The sequence below is a fragment of the Mustelus asterias genome, chromosome 18 (genome assembly GCF_964213995.1).
Source record: "Mustelus asterias chromosome 18, sMusAst1.hap1.1, whole genome shotgun sequence".
Classification (NCBI taxonomy): domain Eukaryota; kingdom Metazoa; phylum Chordata; class Chondrichthyes; order Carcharhiniformes; family Triakidae; genus Mustelus; species Mustelus asterias.
In genome coordinates, this window is record NC_135818.1 from 83,423,199 (window position 1) to 83,443,784 (window position 20,586).

General features: G+C 42.1%; 1 protein-coding gene across 4 annotated transcripts in view; it reads right to left on the reverse strand.

Moving 5' to 3' along the window:
- gtf2a1 (general transcription factor IIA, 1) overlaps window positions 1–18,984 on the reverse strand; it is a 53,117-nt gene extending 34,133 nt beyond the window's left edge. For 2 of the 4 annotated variants that reach the window (XM_078234396.1, XM_078234395.1), the window contains exon 1: window positions 18,698–18,899. In XM_078234396.1, the coding sequence (XP_078090522.1) occupies window positions 18,698–18,727 (30 nt within the window). In that variant the 5' untranslated portion in view covers window positions 18,728–18,899. Of the gene's footprint in view, window positions 1–18,697 lie in introns of all 4 variants that reach the window. The other 2 variants (XM_078234397.1, XM_078234398.1) reach the window with 2 other exon arrangements.
- Between the last annotated feature and the right edge of the window lie 1,602 nt (window positions 18,985–20,586).

Below are 20,586 nucleotides of genomic sequence, written 5' to 3' on the forward strand. Positions count from 1 at the left end.
TACAAAACTTGTGAACCGTGAGAAAGATAGTGATAGATTTCAAGAGGGCGTAATCAGTCTGTTGGAATGGGTGCTCATGGCAGATGAAATTTAATGCAGAGGAGCGTAAAGTATTAAGATTTGACAGGTGAATGAGGAGAGGCAATATAAAGGATACAATCCTAAAGGAGATGCTGCAGAGGGACCTGGGGTGTGTATACACAAATCATTGGAAGGTGACAGGGAAAGTTGAGTAAGTGGTTAAAAAGACATACATGGATTCTGGGCTACAAAAGCAAGGAAGTTATAATGAACCTTTATGAAACACTCGTTCAGTCTCAAGTGATCCATATTGGAGTGTCCAGTTTCATGAACCACACTTCGGCAAAGGTGTAAAGGCTTTAGAGAGAATGTAGTAAATATTCATGAGGTTGGTTCCAGGAACGAAGAACTTCAGATTGGATTGGAGAAGCTGTGGCTGTAGATTTGATACAGGTGTTCAAAATCATGAAGGGTCTCGATAGTGGATGAGGAGGTACTGATTCCATTAACCAAAGGATCTAGAACCAGAAGGTGAATAGCAAATAACTGTTCCTTGAGCTTATACAGAGTTTCACTGGAACAGTTCCAATTTGTTCCTTATGTTGGCTTGCTGGCAGCTATTGGTAATCATTCTGAATTTTCCCCATTAACACTTCCTCTGGTCGACACATCTATTGTCTTTCCTGTCCCATCAGCACCCTCCTTCCCCTTGCACCATCATCCCTTGTCTTTAATCTAGTCTTCCATGCAATAAGATTTTTTCATTTGTTCTTTTTCTCCTCTTCCCATGCTATAAAACTGTTGCATCTCTAACGTTTCCAGTTATTGATGAAAGGTAATCGACCACAAGGGCCAACTCTGTTCCTCTCTCCACAAATGCTGTCAGACCAGTTGAGTATTTTCCAACTGTAGACTTTCCTTGATCCCATAAAAAGCACCCTGAGATCTGTCTGATCAACAGTGACCATTGTTATTAGATAAGGCCCAGACTCACTAGGAATGGATTTCAAATTGGTAGTGAGCTTTACTTTTTCTTTTATTCATTCATGGGATGTGGGCTTCACTGACTAGGCCAGCATTTATTGCCCATCTCTAACTGCCCATGAGGTGGCGGTGATGAGCTATTTGCTTGAACTGCTGCAGTCCAGGTGATGTAGGCACACCACTGTGCTGTTATGGGTGGGCGGAGAGGGGGGGGGGGATTCAGGATTTTGCCCCAGTGGAAGTGAAGGAATGGCAATATATTTCCATGTGAGGATGGTGAGTGGGTTGGTAGGGAACTTCCGTATGGTGCTGGCCTTGTCTTTTTAATGTTTTAGAAGGTGCTGCCTAAGGAGCCTTGGTGAGTTCCTGCAGTGAATCTAGTAGATGGTATGTGCTGCTGCCAGTGTGTCGGTGGTGGTGGTGGGGGGGGGGGGGGGGGGGGGGGGGATGAATGTTTGTGGAAGCGATGCCAATCAAGTAGATTGCTTTGTCCTGGGTGGTTTCTTGAGTGCTGTTAGTTCTGCACACATCCAGGCAAGTGGAGAGTATAGAGTTAGATTCCTACAGGTGGTGGACAGACTTTGGGGAGTCAGGAGGTGAGTTACTTGCCCTAGGATACCTAGTCTCTGACCTGTTCTTGTAGCTATAGTTTTTTACATTTTCTTTTCATTTCCAAGATGTGAGCATCAATGGCTAGGTCAGCATTCATCACCCATCCCTGATTGCCCTCGAGGTGGTGATGAGCTGCCTTCTTAGACTGCTGCAGTCCTTGCGATGTAGGTACACCCACAGTGCAATTATGGAGGGAGTTCCAGATACAGACCCAGCAACAGTGAAGGAACGGAAATAAATTTCCTAGTCAGGATCTGAAGAGTCACAAATGGTGCTGAACATTGTGCGATCATCAGCAAGCATCCCCACTTCTGGCCTTATGATGAAAGGAAGGTAACTAACTAATGAAGCAGAGGAAGGTGGTTGGGCTGAGGACACAGGAGACTCTTAGTCATCACACCAGCTGCCAGAAATGAAAGGAGAACACAATGGACTTGATAGGTATTTTTATGATACCCACAAACGATAGGAACAGGAGTAGGTCTTTTGGCCTGTCAAACACACATCGCCATTCAGTTTAATCCAGGTTGACAATCGACCTCACTGCCACTTATTGGGAACATATTTCCCTAATATACACAAATATGACTCAAAGCAGTTTACAGTGTGGTGGCCAAAGATAAAACACAAAAAGAGGGGGAAACAGGTGCATTATTGATGGTGCCTTGAGGATGTTTTTGAAAGCACTGAGAGATGTACAAGTTGAAGGTACTGACAGATAGTGCTCCAGAGAATGAGGACATAGGACCCTAATGCTGTAGAGGAAGAAAGAAAAACAGAAAATGATTGGAATACTCAGCAGCTCTGGCAGCAACTATGGGGAGACACACAGCGTTATCATTTCAAAGGACCTTTCTCCAGTTCTGAACTCTGCTTATTTTCCCCACTGATGCTGCCAGACCTTTTCCAGCACTTCCTGCTTTTTCAGGTTTCCCAGCTGCCATAGTATTTTGTTTTTGAGCTAAAGAAAGATGAGGGTTGATGTTATAAGAGTGTGAGATGCCTACAAAGTCATACAATATGAAGCTTCAGTACAGTAATTTATTTTTGGTGGTGTAATAATAATACAAATTTGGTTTTAGGTCAACTGATGGTCTGTCAGTGAATGCCCTAGAAGAGTCTGCATGGTATGGGACAAACCCAAAACAATGTCCAAAATCTCTTGGGAGGATTTCAAATGCAGTTGTATTTTTGAGACACTTTATTTAAAAGTGAGTAGGTGAGTTCTCCCAGTTTGCTTGCTAACATTTCTCAATCAACAAATGTTACTAAAACTAAGATCAGATGATCTTTTCCATAATTGCTGTTTGCGGAATCTTGCTGTGTGCAAAGTGACTGTCATGTTTTCCTACATCACAACCAGGACTAGAATTTGAACTTCTTGGTTTCCTGAGATTGTATAAGATGCCACCGTGTGCAAGTTCTTTAACTTCTTTCAATTCACTGGGACAGTGGGGCAGCACGGTGTCATAGTGGTTAGCACTACTGCCTCTCAGCTCCAGGGACCCAGGTTCAATTCCGGCCTCGGTCACTGTCTGTGCAGAGTCTGTACGTTCTCCCTATGTCTGTGTGGGATTCCTCCGGGTGCTCCGGTTTCTTCCCACAGTCCAAAGATGTGCGGGTTAGGTTGATTGGCCATGCTAAATTGACCCTAGTGTCAGGGGGATTAGCAGGGCATATACATGGAGATATACGGGAATAGGGCCTGGATGGGATTGTGGTTGGTGCAGACTCGATGGATCGAATGGCCTCCTTCTGCACTGTAGGAATTCTATGACGAGGAGAACAATGGAAATGATTCTGGGCAGGGTGATGAGGATGTAAATTTTTGGATGGGTAAGGATGAAGGTTCCACAGTCAATACAGCTCAACTACAATACAGTACTTCATTTCTGCTTGATGAAGAAATCAGTTTCCTATGAACCAAAACTTTAACTGGTACAAACATTCGTAGGATAGCGTGATCCAGGTAAATAAGCCTCCTACTTGTAGATTATGCAAATCCTAATGAAATATACAACCGACAGATTGTCAAGAGCTTCAAAACTAATTATTGTAAATACAAAACACAGAAGAAAAATAGATTACAACACTTCATTTAATTTTAAGTGTATGTTGTAAAACAATAAAATCTCATGTCCCATCAATTCTTCTCATTTGCCTCTGACTTGAATAACAGCAATTATTTATCCCCAGTTTCAAATAGCTTCTGGCTACAGAACGGTCAACCAAAGTTAGTATCAAAAACACCTACAACATGGCAATATCTGAACTGAGTACCACTCTACACAGTACCCAGGTGCCACATTCCAAATCAATGCAGTGGCAAGGCATAAACATCAACCTAGAGTTAGCTCACTAACATATTAAACAAATCATGCTGTAGACAAGGGGAAAAAAAAACAAATACTATTTCTGCTTATGCACTTGCCATCCAATTATTTCACCCACTCATTTTAAATGGGAGACAGAAGTTGCAGGCTGAGTAAGGACAATATCTGAAAGCTCCAGTCAGTCAGCTCAAAGTCAAATGCATTTCCTGACTAACTTGCGAGGGTGGAAACCCCCAAACATGACAAATTTAATATCGATATGACAAAGGTTGTTGGAGTCAAGTTCAAACATGATCTTTGTTTTACAAATGCAAGTATTCTCTCCATTTCAGACAGTAATAAGGGGAGGTGATGGCCTCATGGTATTATCGCTAGACTATTAATCCAGAAATTCAGCTTATGTTCTGGGGACCTGGGTTCAAATCCCACCACAGCAGATGGTGGAATTTGAATTCAATAAAAAATGTCTGGAATTAAGAATCTACTGATGACCGTGAAACCATTGTCGATCAGAAAAACCCATCTGGTTCACGAATGTCCTTTAGGGAAGGAAATCTGCTGTCCTTAGCCGATCTGGCCTGCAGCCACAGCAATGTGGTTGACTCTAAATGGCCCTCGGGCAACTAGGAATGGGCAATAAATGCTGGCCAGCCAGCGACACCCATGTCCCACAAATGAATAAAAAAAGCTGATGTGAAACCAGTGTCCCTTATGCACAAGTTACAGTCTCAAGGGAGCCCAACAAAGGAAGTGGGAATTAAACTTAGTCTTAAAAGGGCATTCTTGGCAATAGAGGTGGATGTAGCTAGAAGTGTTGTAGGTGATCAGAAATGGAGGTGCGGGAGAAGTGAGTCTGGGGACAGCTTAACTCAGTGATTGCATTCTTGAGTTTAAATCCCATAAGAGGCTTGAGCATATAATCTAAGCAAACACTTCAGTATCCTGGCCAGCATTTAATTCGCCAAAATGCTGGTTCCAAAGCACATTAACTGCTTATTGATCAGATTGTTTGCAAGTTTGAGTAACCTAGGCACAAGAATTCAACCCCCACGTCTGTTTCACCATTCAAACAGATAATACCCAATTTGTACTTAACTTTAATTCCACTGAGTCCACATCCCTTAATGCCTTAAAAAAACTACCAATGAGTTTTGACATTTTCCCCCGATCCCCCACCCCACCCCACCCACTGATTTCTACTACCCTCTGTGTGAAGAAGTGTTTCCTGATATCACCCTGAACAGCCTAGCTCAAATTTTAAAGGTTGTTTTCTTACTCTGAACTCCTTTCACCGGAGGAAAGTGCTTCCATCTACTCTATCCAATACAATAATAATCTTACAAACGCCTCAATTAAATCACCCCTGAATCTTCTATGTTTAAAGAGTTACATGCCTTGTCTATGCAACCTGTCCTCCAAGGGCAGTTTCCCATCTGAATACATTGTCTAACTCGAGCTTTATACAACTCTAAGTTCTTACTGTGCCTACATAATATGTAGTGTTTTGGAATATGCTGAGGTTATAAAAGCTATGAGGTAAATGATAGTTCTTTATTTGGATTCAAGTAGTACAGAAGAGCATAACTAGGAGCAGGAGAGTCATTCAGTTCATAATTTAGTAAGATTAAGGCCCTTCTTCGATCTTATCTACACCTTCCCACACTATCCTCCATATCCCTGAATTACCTTTGCATCCAAAAATCTGCCAATCTGACTTGAGCATACTCAATTGAGCATCCACGAACCTCTGCAATACAGAATGCCAAGGATTCACAATCCCTTGAGTGAAGAGATGTCTCATCTCAGTCCTGCAATGCTGACCTCTTATTTTGAGACTGTGTCCCTACGTCTAAATTCCACAGTAGAAGAAACATCTTCTCAGCATCGACCCTATCAATCCTCCTTGCATTTTAATGTTTCACCTCTCAACTTTCTAAATCTTATGGAATATGGGCGTAGTTTACTCAATACCCTCCCTCTCGGGATAATCCCCTGGTTCCAAAAAATCAGTATGGTCTTCTGGGTTTCGCCATGTTCACTTGCAGAGATCAATGGCATTAAGATCAGTGGTATGAAGAAATTTTCAAGAATGAGAGGATGGCTTGAGTTTTGCCCACGTTTAGCTGCAATTGCAACTTGATCATGAAACGTTGAACTTATAACCTTGAGGCTGATGAAGAGGAACGGGTACAACTGGGGGCTGTCATCGTGTTTAGAAGACTGTGCCATGCCTCCAGATGATGTTAGCAAATAGCATATAATTAAGAGATGTGGAGCAAGGATGGGACTGTGGTACATGCTAAGAAGAGCCTTGTAAGCCTTTTGGACAGCATATAATACGAGTGATACAGAACATAGGAGTGGAACCATGGCGGCACTGGCATACAAATGCAGTGAATCAAAAGATGCATTCTGCCACAGTCATTCAGCAAAGACTTCTCACTGCAAAGAAAAAATGAACCATTTTTCTACATACAGCTCGATATGATATAAACAATGTCCTTTGTTTCTGAATTGTGGGTGACACTGCATGAGAGGTATTATTTTCCCATTGCCATTTACCTTAAAGTCACTCAATCACAGTGTGGGACTAGAAACAGATACTGGCACATAACTTCCTGAATGACATGAGAACATCAATCAGGATTTGAACTCTCATCTTCCGGTTTGCCAATATGTGCACAAGTGAAATGAATAATAAGCTCCGATCTGGTTCTAAGATGTAACTATGATAGTCAATAGATGAATAGTCAAAACTGGTAGAAGATACAGCTAAATTTCTCTTTTTTTAAAAAAATCAGATGGGTGAATATAACAAGACATTGGAAAAAAACAGAATGACCTGTAAAATGCTCAAGTTAAAGATAGATCATGGTTAGAAGTGATAATGAGGGAATAGGAGACATGAGTAAACTGAAAAAGTGAAAGGTATTGACACAAGACATAGCAATGGAAACACTAAAATCAGGCAAAGTATGGTCAATCCCATCAGCTCAAGATAGGACTAGAACTGATACCCAAAATAATCTTACAGGTGGAATATTGGAGTAAAGTTACAAAGGAAATATTTTGATACTGTAATGGCCACAAGTTTAAAGAAAGCATAATTTAATAAGCTAAAGTCCTCCCACATCTACAAACATCTGTGATAGCCATGCAAATTTTGCCATTAAATGCGTATAACACAAAAGCTTAAATCTGTGATTTCATTCAAACATTTTTTTTTTCAAATTAAGTGAAATTATTGTACGTGCGTAGAGAAAATGTGAAAGAAAATCCATTACTCTCTACACCAGTCTGCTGCAAGTTTGTAACCGATGTTAGCAGCATAGATAAAACATCAAATTACTACTTCTCTTTCCACAGCAGGACTGAACATTATAAAATATAAACAGAAATTGCTGGAAATGCACAACAGTCCTTGTCTGATAAAGTTCACAAGCCAAAACAGTAATCAATCTTTTCAGACATTGTGTTTTGAAAAAACCTATTGCCAGCATTTTCCATTTTAATCTGAGATTTCCAACAATTGCATTCCTTATTCTTTCTCTAGTTGAATGATATAATGCTAATACAGGGCACCTGGAGAATGCACAAATCTTTCTCTGCACTGACAAAACTTACACCCGAGTTGAAAATGACAGACGGAAAAGATTAAAGACTAACTACTGGAAATAAATTTTCAAGAATGATTCAACTGGGAATTAATTAGGATTTGTTTCAGTTTCTTTTTGTGGAGGGAACTATGAGATCATCTTCTTCACTCTCTAGCGAGTGAAACTCCGTGTTTCTCATCTTGGGTTCTGTGGGTCCTTGCATGGCTGGTAAGTTCGATCCCAGATCTGCATCTTTGACCGCACACTTGGCAGATGTTTCCGGGAGATGGGTCTGGTCCTTGGATTCCAGATCACGGATATTCCTTTCTTAGGCTCCTTTTCCGGGCCTCTGCTTGCCATCGGGTGTCTTCGAAGAGTTGTGTCCCTTCAAACAGGAGGTGCCTCCAAGTAGGTCTCCTCTGAGCAAGGGTCTCCCAGGTGTTGATGTCTATGTTGCATTTCTTGAAGCAAGTCTTCAGGGGGTCTTTGAAGTGCTTCCTTTGTCCTCTGTTCGGGAGCCTTCCTTAAGCAAAGATGATTTGCTTTGGGACTCTGACATCCTAAGCACATGGTCATCCCAGCAAAAGTCTTGGATGATCATGGCCTCGATGCTGGTGTTCTTGGCTCCTTCAAGTATGTTGACGTTAGTATGTCCGTCCTCCCAGATGCTACAGAGAATGTCAAAGTGTTGATGGTACATCTTCAGGACCTGGAGGTGGCATTTGTATTTAGTCCAAGTTTCTGATTATATAGAAGAGTTGGGAGGACAATTGCCTTGTACATGAGGATCTTGGTGTCAGCATGAATATCACAGTCGTCGGCTCTTGTTCTTAGACATTCGAAGGCAACACTCAGATTGGATACAGACATTCAATCACTACATCAATGTCAGCCTTGGAGGTTAGGTGGGCTCCCAGGTAGGGGAAATGTTCCACTTTTGGAAGGAGTTCTCCATTGATCTTGATGGAGGGGGAGACCAGTTCTTGCCCTAGGATGGATTGGTAAAGGACTTGAGTCTTCTGGAGGTTCAGGCAGAGATACTTCCGCGAAGTTATCAAGTACGACCTGGAGATTCTCCTCAGAGAACGGAGATGGCGTTGTTATCCGCATGCTGAAGTTTGACGTGCTACGTCAGTGTCATTTTCTTCTTGGATTTCAGCTGGTTGATGTTTTCTGTCTATCCTGTAGACAACATTCACTCCAATGAGAAGGTTGTTCTTGACAAGGTGAAAGATGGCGGCGATGAAGACCACCCACACGGAATTGAAAATGACGGATATGGAAGATAATTCATTAAAGACTATCTTGAAAAGTTAATACCAGTAGCATAATTCAGCTGGAAATCAATTAGAATTTGTTAGTTTTTTTATTGTAGAGGGAACCATGTGATTTACCAAAATGAAACAATGGCACAAATTGAAATGGAATTTTAATTTGTTTTCTAAACATACAGTATTGATCACTAAATGAAGATGTGGTAACAGCGAATAGACTCAACAATCCAATAGCAATTCATTGGTAGTTGGCACTCTGAGCATGGTATTGCAATAGGGGTACAGTGGAACTCCTAATGATATGACAGGTTTTAATTGGGTAACACCGAGAAATCTTTTAAACCAGTTTATCGTTAGTTCTGCCTTATCCAAAACACAAGAATACACTTTTTTGGGTAGACAGGGACACAGTAATTAGGCATTTGAACAGTGAGTTCTATTCAAGCTCAGTTTAAGTCAGTGAATCTGTTTCCCCACTGCCAAAGCCACGTGTATGCCCAGCTTAAACCCGCTCCATAATAGCCACAAAAGAGAATGCTTCTGCATAGAACGAGATCCATCTCACCCACTTAACTCCGCCACTTTGGCCACCACCAAGATAATCAAATCTCAGCAAATGACTCTTACAACTTTCCAAGCTTGAAGAAGAAGAAGAAGAAACCCTACAGTGCAGAAGGAGGCCATTCGGCCCATCGAGTCTGCACCGACCACAATCCCACCCAGGCCCTACCCCCACATATTTTTACCCGCTAATCCCTCTAACCTACGCATCCCAGGACTCTAAGGGGCAATTTTTAACCTGGCCAATCAACCTAACCCACACATCTTTGGACTGTGGGAGGAAACCGGAGCACCCGGAGGAAACCCACGCAGACACGAGGAGAATGTGCAAACTCCACACAGACAGTGACCCGAGCCGGGAATCGAACCCGGGACCCTGGAGCTGTGAAGCAGCAGTGCTAACCACTGTGCTACCGTGCCGCCCCTCGACATGAATTTTCTAACTCTGGAGTTTAGTATATAGTACTCAACCAGTTATTTCCTTCTGCATTCCATCTCATGAGGCGATAGATTAGGTCTTGGTGGTTAACTTCTAAAGCACAGCTGTTGTGTTTCAGGATTCTCACAGACATGGCAGTCGCTGGCGCACTTGCTGTGGATACCTTAGGACATAAGAAACAGGAGTAGATCCTATGTCCCATCAAGCCTACTCTGCCATTCAAGATGATCACAACTGATCTAGGACATGCCCTCGCAATCCTTTGATTTTCCTGAGCGTCTATCCTAAATATAGGTCAACAATAGAGCATCCACAACCCTGTGCGGTCGAGAATTCCAAAGATTCACAGTGGGCGGAGAAGGCTTACAATTCACTGGCCTCTGTTTTGTCTCCGCCCTCTTCCCAATGCTTCTCCAAACAGACAGCTTCTAGAGGTACCAGCCATCAGTGGCTCTCAGTTGGCTGTGTCAATCTTCAACATCTTCATTATTGCTTGTAGGGGTCCTTGTAGCAGAGGTAAGTGCATCTAGGTCAGGACCCAGTGGCCAGTTCGTTGACAGACCAGACCATTCAATGTAGCTGAACCAGCACAGACATCGTTGGATTAGTAATGAATGCATACTTGTCACAGATTGACAAGAGGGTCAAAACATAAGCGATTTTAAAGTTGTTTATCAAGTAACAGTTTAAAAAAGATGCATAAACCAAACAGATAGAAAAAATCGTTTACCAGCCCTGGAGAAGAAACAAAGGGATGGCATAGAGGTTGCGTTGATCTCCGTAGCTGGCTATGGCAGCCTTCTACTATCTAGCCAAAGTGTTGAGAATATTTTCCCTCCCCTACGGTTTTCCTTGCTCTTCTGTTGTCTTCCTCCATCAGAAGGCGCTGATGTCTTCCCTTCGGAATACCCATTTATATGCTTTATTTCCAGAGGCTGGTAGTTTATCCTCGATCAATCACTTGTTCAAACCCATATGGCCAATGACCAGAGGACAGGTACCCAAGGAGTCACCTCCCATGCCCATCATTTTGCCTCAAGGTTATTTTCAGTTCATCTCATGCTTGGTGCTGTTTGTTAACTCCAGCCAGACACTTGCCTTGGCATCAGGGTACACGATACCAGCATGTCAGTTCAGGAATGTCAACAGCGAGGCTTATATCAAGAGACCTTGACACAAGACTCCTGTGAGCATCATCCTCTTGGCTATTATCTCTGTTTACCTCCGATTGGCTGTTATTTATTTTCCAAGAAGGGAAAAGAGAAACAACTTTGTCGGATGATCACAATACTATGCCTGCTAATTCTTAAAGATGCTGCTTACAGCTCCAGAGAAGGAAACATCCTTATTGATTTTTAGCTAACCTAGTTATTTCTAACCTACAAGCTTATTTGCCTAAATTCTTGATTATATATCATAGATAAAGTACTAAAGCTACTTAAATTATGTGGTCACAGATTACAGGAGGTGATCGCACTGAGCAGCTTTGGTGGGCAGCCAGATTTCTTCAACAGTTCCAATGAAGCAATTCTGCTCACATGATCAGGGGCCTGGATGAGGTTAATGATCGCATTAGCTTACAGCAGTCCTCTTGCCGGACTGAGGATCATGTTGATTGTGGATTTTCCGTTTCTGAAACCGCACTAGAATTCGGGGTAGATGTGTTCAGTCAGGACAACTACATTTCCAACAACGCTCAGCAGAAAGATGCTTCCGACAGCTGTTGCAATCACTGCCATATTCTTGTACAAGGTAACAATCTTTGCATCACCTGTATCCTGAGGCACTGACCCCTCTTTTCCAGGGGAGAGAAGTTTTTGCAGCTGCTGGGGTGTTGGTGTTTTGTTTTTGATGGGTTCAAACAGTATAACAGCATTAGTAATTGCCTTCCCTCCTCCACAAGTGAAATACACGATGCAAAATTTTGATTTGATTTATTATTGTCACATGAAATGGGAAACAGTGAAAAATAATGTTCCTTGCGCGCTATACAGACAAAACATAGCAGAGTACATAGGGGAGAAGGAAAGCAGAGGGTGCAGAATGTAGCATTAGTCATAACTCGCATGAAGTGAAAGATCAGCTTCATATATGATAGGACCATTCAAAAGTCTGATGACAGCAGGGAAGAAGCTGTTCAAGTCAGTTGGTAAGTGACCTCAGATTTTTGCATCTTTTTCCCGAAGGAAGGTGGTGAAAGAGTATGTCCAGGGTGCATGGGGTTCTCGATTATGTTGGCTGCTTTCCCGAGGCAGCAGGAAGTGTAGACGGAGTCAATGGATGGGAGACTAGTTTGCGTGATGGACTAGCCAAGCCAATCACTAAGCCCATTTCCCCCTCTCCAACCAACACAGGAAAGGAGGCTCTGGGCATTCCACCCCTTCCCCTCCAAATACATGTTACCCCATGGCAATCATCCTTCCTCCCAGAGACCCTAATGTCTCCTCCCACCTGAAATGCAGCCCTGATTGCCTTTTCACTTATTACCGCCCTGGAATGAAGCATTTGAACAGCAGCATTGCCCTACTGACTACTCCCAGCTTCAAGCAAAATCCTGCTTTGCTATATCGAAGGCCTTGGGAGCCCTTTACATTCCACCAAAAGTAAAATCCCACTCTGTGCTGCCCATGGCATATCTCCACACACAAAGTAAAATTCAACAAAGCCATGCTGAAATCACCATCGCGCCATAAACCACCACCATGCTGAAGAAAATTTCAAAGAGCAACTTATCACTTATTCCAATAGTGAAGGAAATCTGAACTGGACCAAAAAAAAAGAGATAACCCTGCCTGGTGATGAAGGATAAGTCACTCCCATCCCTCTCCCAGGCTGAAGTAAAAGCCTATGTGTATGATGAAAGAGAGCATTCCCAGTAGAAGTGCTGTTTGCTTCCCATCCCTCTTCCATCCCCATTTCATTTCCCTCCTGTCCTCCATCGTGCTTTACACCCCCCCCCCCTCCCCACTTGCTCATCACCCACTCTCTCTTTTCATCACCAAAACCTTTCATGCAAAATGAAAATTTAAGTGGAGGACACACTTATTCGCAGCAAGATACAATGAGGAAATGGATACTCTAGTAAAACTCCCCAGTCTTGTCAGAGACATTTGACAACTTGCCAAAATTTCTCATTATAGAATGACTAACAGCTTGCTAATGCTGTATTCCCAAAATTTTACATCAACTTCAGAAATACAAATAGTATTCCAGGAATATGTGGGCAATTTTAACACCAGTTTGCATTTACTGATCAGACCCCTTCAAACAAGCAACAATTTCAATTATTATGCAACTAAATTAAGAAATTAAGGTACAGCAGATTGCAAATTGCATTGCTTACGCTACAGACGAAATGCCATTTTATAACTACCTTCAGTGAACAATGAATAGGAATTAAAGCTTCTACTATCAGATTTTCTCAGGGACATAACCCTAATGCAAATCTCCTTTCACATATTAGATGTTTTCAAATGGAAAGATCAGATATTGCTGAAAATATATTCACACAAGACCAGATGAAACATCGGGTTCACAGCGTGGCATATTTGCATGTACTGGAAGCTACATATATTAATGCACAGGGCCCTGTGCAGACAGAAACAGCGTGTTTGCATTGCGCCTGTTTCAGCTAAACAAAAAAAATGACAGCCATTTGCTGGTTAAGCTGTCGGGCTTAAATTTCAAACAATGTTTGGCAGTTAGCTGTCAGTCATCAACTGGTGCATTCTCCATGGCAACACCTCTACCAGAGTCGACTAGTCAACCGACCAGCACACTCTTCTCATACTGTATACATTTGTTGATTTCCCTTGCAAATATCCCAAGTGCAAGACAAAAACTTCAACAAAAAAAGTTTCTTTTTTCAGCAATACAAGTTCTGTGCTACCAAATGACCATTTATAAACTTTCTATAATACTGAGCCCTTAGCAGCTAACCCAAGCTTTTTTTTGCCCTGTCCTATTCTGCCTGCTTTGACATCCAGCTGAATCTAGATTTGAGTCGTACCCCTTTCCTTCATGGGAACATATTTATTCTGAACCCTTTTAGCTCCTCCTTGAATGTCTCGCTAGTAGCTGTTTCCAGTCCACTTTTACCAAATCAGATCCCAATATAGTAAAATTGTCCTTTCCACATACAAATCGAGCTGTTGAATTCGCAGCTGGGAGATGCATCTGGCAGCTCGGAGGACCACACGAACCACGTGAGAAAAATAACTTAGGTTAAAAAACAAGGTTAAACAAATATGAAATTTGTTACAGAAAAGCACCAGTCAAACAACAGCACAGCAGGGCAACAAGTTTGAAAGCAATGCTCCAAGAAGTGCTTCTTTTAAAAAAAATTGTAATGAAATCCTTAAGCATAAAGGAGCTTTTATTGTGGAGTTTTATCTTGTTATTCCTTTATACATTGACGGCAGTTAACACACATGCGGTAGCTGCTGTCGCTAACACCAGAGCAATGAAACAGAGCATAAAGAAATTGTTAAAACACAGGAAACAGTTGATGGAAACAGGCTAAATCTACCAAGCAAATCAACAATATCCTGCCCCTTCCTCCACAACCACCTACCTCCAGTGCTAAAGAAAGAAAATGCATTTTCAGTGGCAGCTTAGAAGCTGAAGAATCAGCACTACTGTACCTACAATTCTCTAATTTGACAAATATCTCTAAGTAGTGCAACAGTACATGGTGGAAACATATTCGCTGTGCTTTATCCTCCGAGTGCAATGCTGGATGGACATGATGGGAGATTCAAAATGGCTGGTTTTATGTGCAAGATGCAATGTGGAAATATCTAACTAATCTAGTTGATTTTGCTGATGGAGTCACCAAGAAAGTAATTCAGTACCTATTGATATCATCAATAAGGGCTTCCGGAAGATATTTCATAAAGTTCCAACACGTGATTATTAGCAAAAATGATTTTAATTCCTTGCCCTTCGATTGGGTTGGCTATCGGTTAGGAAATAGAAGACAGTAGGAATAAAGGGTTCTTTGAGTGGTAAGTAGCGTTCCTCAAGAATCTCTGGAGTCTCAGCTTTGCACTGTATTGGCTGAAGCAATATAGAATATGTAACCAAATCTGCTGGTGACACTTGATACCCATTTTCATAGATGGAAGTAGGATGTATTAAAGGGACAGACAGATCGAGTGGGCAAAACCATGGCAGGTGGCGTTCAATGTGGCGGGGAGGGGGCTGTTGTGAGGCCAGGAAAAGAAAATTAAATATTTTGTTGATGGTGAGAGATTAAGAAACTTTGAGCAAGGGTATTGCGTCCAATTACATAAATAAACTATGGTAGGTATACAGTTTATATTTATAAAATATTTTTTAGTTAAAACATCCCATGTTGTTTCACAGGAGTGTTATTATGCAAAGTATGACGTCGGGCCACATGTAATAGTTAGGTGGTCAAAAGCCTGGTCAAAGGTGTTCGAGGAGGGAAGCAAGAAAGAGACACGGAGAGATGTAGAGGGGGAATTCTAGAGCTTGGGCTTAAAGAACTGAAGGCACAGATTTGATTTATTGCCACATGTATCTGGTATACAGTGAAAAGTACTGTTTCTTGCGGGCCATATAGATAAAGCATACTGTTCATAGAGTACATAGTGGAGAAGGAAAGGAGAGGGTGCAGAATGTAGTTACACTTACAGCTTGAGGTTATAACACACAAGAATCTAAAATTAGAGGAGCACAGATATTTTGAATGGTTTGGGACTGGAGGAGACTACAGAGATAGGGAAGACCATGGAAATATTTGAAAACAAGAATGAGAATTTTAAAAATGAAGTTGCTTGACTGGAGACCAAGATAGGTCAGCAAGCACAGGGGTGATAAGGAAAAGGGATTTCCTGCAAGTTAGGACACAGGCTGCTGAAGTTTGGATGGCCTCAAATTTACCTAAAGTACAATACAAGACAATAGCCAAGACTGCTTTGGAATAATTGAGTCTAGAGGTAACAAAGCACAAAAATGCTCATGAAATTCTGGCCCTCATCTAACAGCTACTGGAATTCAAAAGTGAAAGTAGTGATTCATCTGTAGCACAGAGTTTAGGTTATCTGGAGTAATGTACTCAAATTTCAGCAGAACCTCAAAGGTTCTACTTTGGAAGGGACACTATTCCCGTAGGTTAAATTATGAGGACAACCTTGCCTTATTGAGTTTAGATTGTTTGAGCTAATCAAGGTATTTAAAATAATTTGGGGATTCAGCAGTGGGGCAGATACAGAGAAGCCATTTTGTTTGGTGGGAGAAGTCCATAACGCAAGCTTAAAATGAGAGCTGAGTTAGTCAATAGCAAAATCAGAAGGCACATCTGTCACACACAGAGTACTGGAAATTTGGAGCTGTCTGCCCCTTCCCCCACCCAGAAGGTCGCAAATGCAATTCAAATTTATAATACAGAAATCAATAGATTTTTGTTAGGCAAGGGTGTCAAGGGACTTGGAGTGAAGGCAGGCAGATGGAATTGAAGTACAAACCCCATATAATCTAATTAAATGGCAGAAGAGACCAAGGGACTAAATGATCCACTTACATTCCTGCTCCTTCAAGTTCTGACAAAGGATTATACTTGGAAATTAACTTATTCATCTTTATAAATGCTGCCCTGGTATTTTTAGAATTTTTGTTTTAAATTACAAAATCAGTTTTGTTCTTCTGAAAATGCCAAGAATTGAAAGCAGGAGAAGGATGGTGTTAAAAGTTCAAATCACTGAACCCAAACCAGCTGGGGAAGCATTAATGAAAAATGACATTAAATGTGACAACTATTTTTTTCTCAATGTTACATTAACCAGTCAAAATTAAGATACTGATTCTCACCAGCAAGACAGAGCTCTGGATATTCAATAATGGAATTCCATAACTTCCCAGTACCACGAAAATCTCACAAAACAGGGAACAGCCATTTGGTCCATTGTTACCCCCATTACCATCCTCAGCCCCCTAAACTCTGCAAATTCACTCCACTCCCCCTTCAGTTTAAGTACTCTATTCACAAAAGGATCATTGCCTCAAAATAAGCACCAATGGTCCAATGGAATTAGAAAAAATGTGCTGGATAACAAGTCAGCATTTTCAGCTTTTGCATCATCACCACTTTGCTTCATTATTTTAAAAAATGGTTTAAATATTTTGCGTTTAGATTGATTTACATCTGTTAAAAAGAGATAGTAGTGAATAAAAAGGGGACTGTTTGATTGCACTTTCACACACTGAACACTAGAGTGTAACCAGCCCAGCAGGAGTGCACAGCTCGAGTAAAACTCAAACTACTGGAGGAAAAACGTTGGGGGGGGGGGGGGGGGGAAGGAGGAAGGTTTGGCAAAAAAAAACCACGAGTTAAAATAATAAAGTCAGGAGTCGCCATAGCCCAAACAGGCCAGAGGGAGGCTATTTAAGCAGGCTTTGCAAATAGGGCCTTGTGGCTGCTGTTGAGCCTCGCTCTCCCCCGGATTGCCTGCACAGCCCTCGTCAGGCTGGCCTCTTATATGAAGTGGGCCCCCGCTCCTCGTGACGTAGAGCTGGCAAGCACATCCCCATCAGGCGGCCGAGATTATAATAGAGGCGGCCAGCTAGCAGAGGGAGAGAGAGACAGAGAGGAGAGGAACGAAGGACAGAGAGAAGGCCACCCTCCTCTTCCAACCCCCAACCACACAAAACATGAGCTTACGGAACTGAAATTAGGCACGGTATAGGCCAAAAACAAAATAATCACTACATTGGCCACAAAAGGAGAGAGGGATAAATAGAATTTTTAAAAATCATCAAAAGACTTAGGGCCCTGAGGAAAAAAAAAGGCGGGGGGGGGGGGGGGGGGCGAGAGAAAGCCTCTCCTCATTCCTCTCCAGACCAGCAGCACCAAATAAAAACCAGCCAGAAAACAAAATGGTTCATCAGCACAGTGCAGCCTCCATCTCCCAGTGTTCCTCAAGGGGATCGGCAGGGGTGTGTGTGTGTGTTGGTGCTTGGGTTTCATGCCATTTTCCAGCTGGAATTTCTCTTTTAATTAATATGTTCATCCTCAAAAAAGTGAATTTTTTTTAAAAGATAAAGAACTTGAAATCAGAGGCAAGTTGAAACATTTTGAAATCTTCACCAGAAAATAAATCTTTGGGATTTTCTTGGCTTCAAACTTGATCCTCTCCACACACACACACAGAAGCAATTGAATTTAGTTATTTTCAGATTAGAATACCTCATGAATTTGACTTTATTAAGTCACTTTCACAACTTAAATTATCTTCCATCTGAATAATTCCCCCCCTCTTCCCACACACTTTCCTCTTTCTTTCCCAAGCCACTTTAGAGAGCACCATGTATTTTCTACTCCAGACAAAAATAAAAATTGGAGTTGGGGGTGGAGGGCAAGAGGGCAAAGTGTTTCTTTTCCAACCATTAAAAAAGTAGTAAAACTTCAAACTCTCAACAATTTTTTTCTTAAAATCCCCTGCAATTTGTCTGGAGGCAATTTTTGCTTTTAAGTTAATTCCCTTGCTTTGGTCCAGTTTAAAACAAAACTAAAAAAAAAAAGCTGCTTGGGGGAAGGGAATAGTCTTAAATGTTTTTAATAAAGACAAAAAAAATTTAATTTTGTCCCTTCCAACCAGGTCCCTTCTGAAGTTTTTGTTTTGCTGATTTTTTAAAAACTCATTCCCTCAAACACCACTTCTCACATTTATAAATTTTTAAAGTTGTATTTTTTAAAAATTGCTTCCTTTGGAGGAAGGGGGGGAAATATAATCAGGTTTTATTTCTTTTTTAAGAAATAAATAGATATATAAAATGGTTCCTATCTTAAAGTCTCTTTTATTTCGGAGGATAGAAAAAAAACAACCACACTCAACACACAAAAAAAAATCTTACCACCGGGTTTGAGTTGGCCGAACTCGCCATGTGGATACGGAGGAGAATTTAAATGAAATATCCAGATGAGGTGGGGGGTTTTTTGTCAAGAAAAGGGTTATTTTTTCCTTTTTTTAAACAAAAAATAAAGATGTTTTGGCGGTGCTGCCTGAAGCGGGCTTGGGAAAGCCGTCCGTCCTCTTCCAGCGAGCGCTTATATACTGCCGAATGGAGCTTCAATTGCCGCTATAGGGAGGGTCGCGCAAATGAGGCGTTGCGTCAGTGCTGGCCTCCTCTCCCCTCCCCCCCCACCCCCGCACGGACAGCAGCCGATATCGCGAGATGAGTTTGTGTTGGGGGGGGGAGGGAGCGAGGGCAGTGAGATATCCGGGTCACTCGGCCCCAGCTCTCCGGCCCCGCCCTCCGTGGACCCGCAGAGGCTGCTGGGAGTTGTAGTCTTTCGCCCGGCCCTGGCCCCTGGCAACCATAGTAAGAGTTTTAACAACACCAGGTTAAAGTCCAACAGGTTTATTTGGTAGCAAATACCATTAGCTTTCGGAGCGCTGCTCCTTTGTCAGATGGAGTGGAAATTTGCTCTCAAACAGGGCACAGAGACACAAAATCAAGTTACAGAATACTGGCTGTCCTGTCTGGAGACAATACAGATCTCTTTAACCTGTGTTTAATGCTCCCTCCACTCACATTGTCTGTATCTTTAAGACCTGGTTGGTTGTAGGGATTCGCATTCTAATCAGTATTCTGTGACTTGATTTGGGTCTCTGTATGCCCTGTTTGAGATGTGGAGATGCCGGCGTTGGATTGGGGTAAATATAGTAAGAGTTTTAACAACACCAGGTTAAAGTCCAACAGGTTTATTTGGTAGCAAAAGCCACACAAGTTTTCGGAGCTCCAAGCCCCGACTCACCTGAAGAAGGGGCTTGGAGCTCCGAAAGCTTGTGTGGCTTTTGCTACCAAATAAACCTGTTGGACTTTAACCTGGTGTTGTTAAACTTCTTACTGTGTTTGCCCTGTTTGAGAGCAGATTTCCACTCCATCTGACAAAGGAGCAGCGCTCCGAAAGCTAATGGTATTTGCTACCAAATAAACCTGTTGGACTTTAACCTGGTGTTGTTAAAACTCTTACTGTATTTACCCCAGTCCAACGCCGGCATCTCCACATCCTGGCAGCCATCACAGGGGGAGGAGCTCTCTAGGTAGGTTTGATGGCAGAAAGTGCTGGAAAGACTCAGCAGCATCTGTGTAGAGAAAAAAAAACAGGAGTAAACATTTCCTACCATATATTGGGTTGATTGGCCGTGTTTAGTTTTTTTAAAGTTTATTTATTAGTGTCACAAGTAGGCTCAGATTAACACTGCAATGGAGTTACTGTGAAAATCCCCTAGTTGCCACATCAGGTACACTGAGGGGCAATTTAGCATGGCCAGTACACCTAACCAGCACATAACCTGCTCCTGGGTCTGGCGAAACTCTGTAAGCCCCACAACTTGCCTGGACTTGCAAAATCTCATTAGCTGTCCTGTCTGGAGACAATACACATCTCTTTAACTTGTGCTTAATGCTCTCTCCACTCACATTGTCTGTACCTTTAAGACTTGATTAGCTGTAAAGAATCACATTCCAATCATTATTCTGTAAATTGAGTTTGTGTCTCTACATGCCCTGTTTGTGAACAGAACTCCCACTCCACCTGACGTAGGAGCAGCACGCTCCAAAAGCTAGTGACGTTTTCTACCAAATAAACCTGTTGGACTTTAACCTGGTGTTGTTAGACTTCTTACTGTGTTTACCCCAGTCCAACATCAGCATCTCCACATCCTGGCGAAACTCGCCATTAACAGGTCCAGGCAGCGGGTGATCGACGGGGTCGTCCATCCTGACTGTCTGCCCCT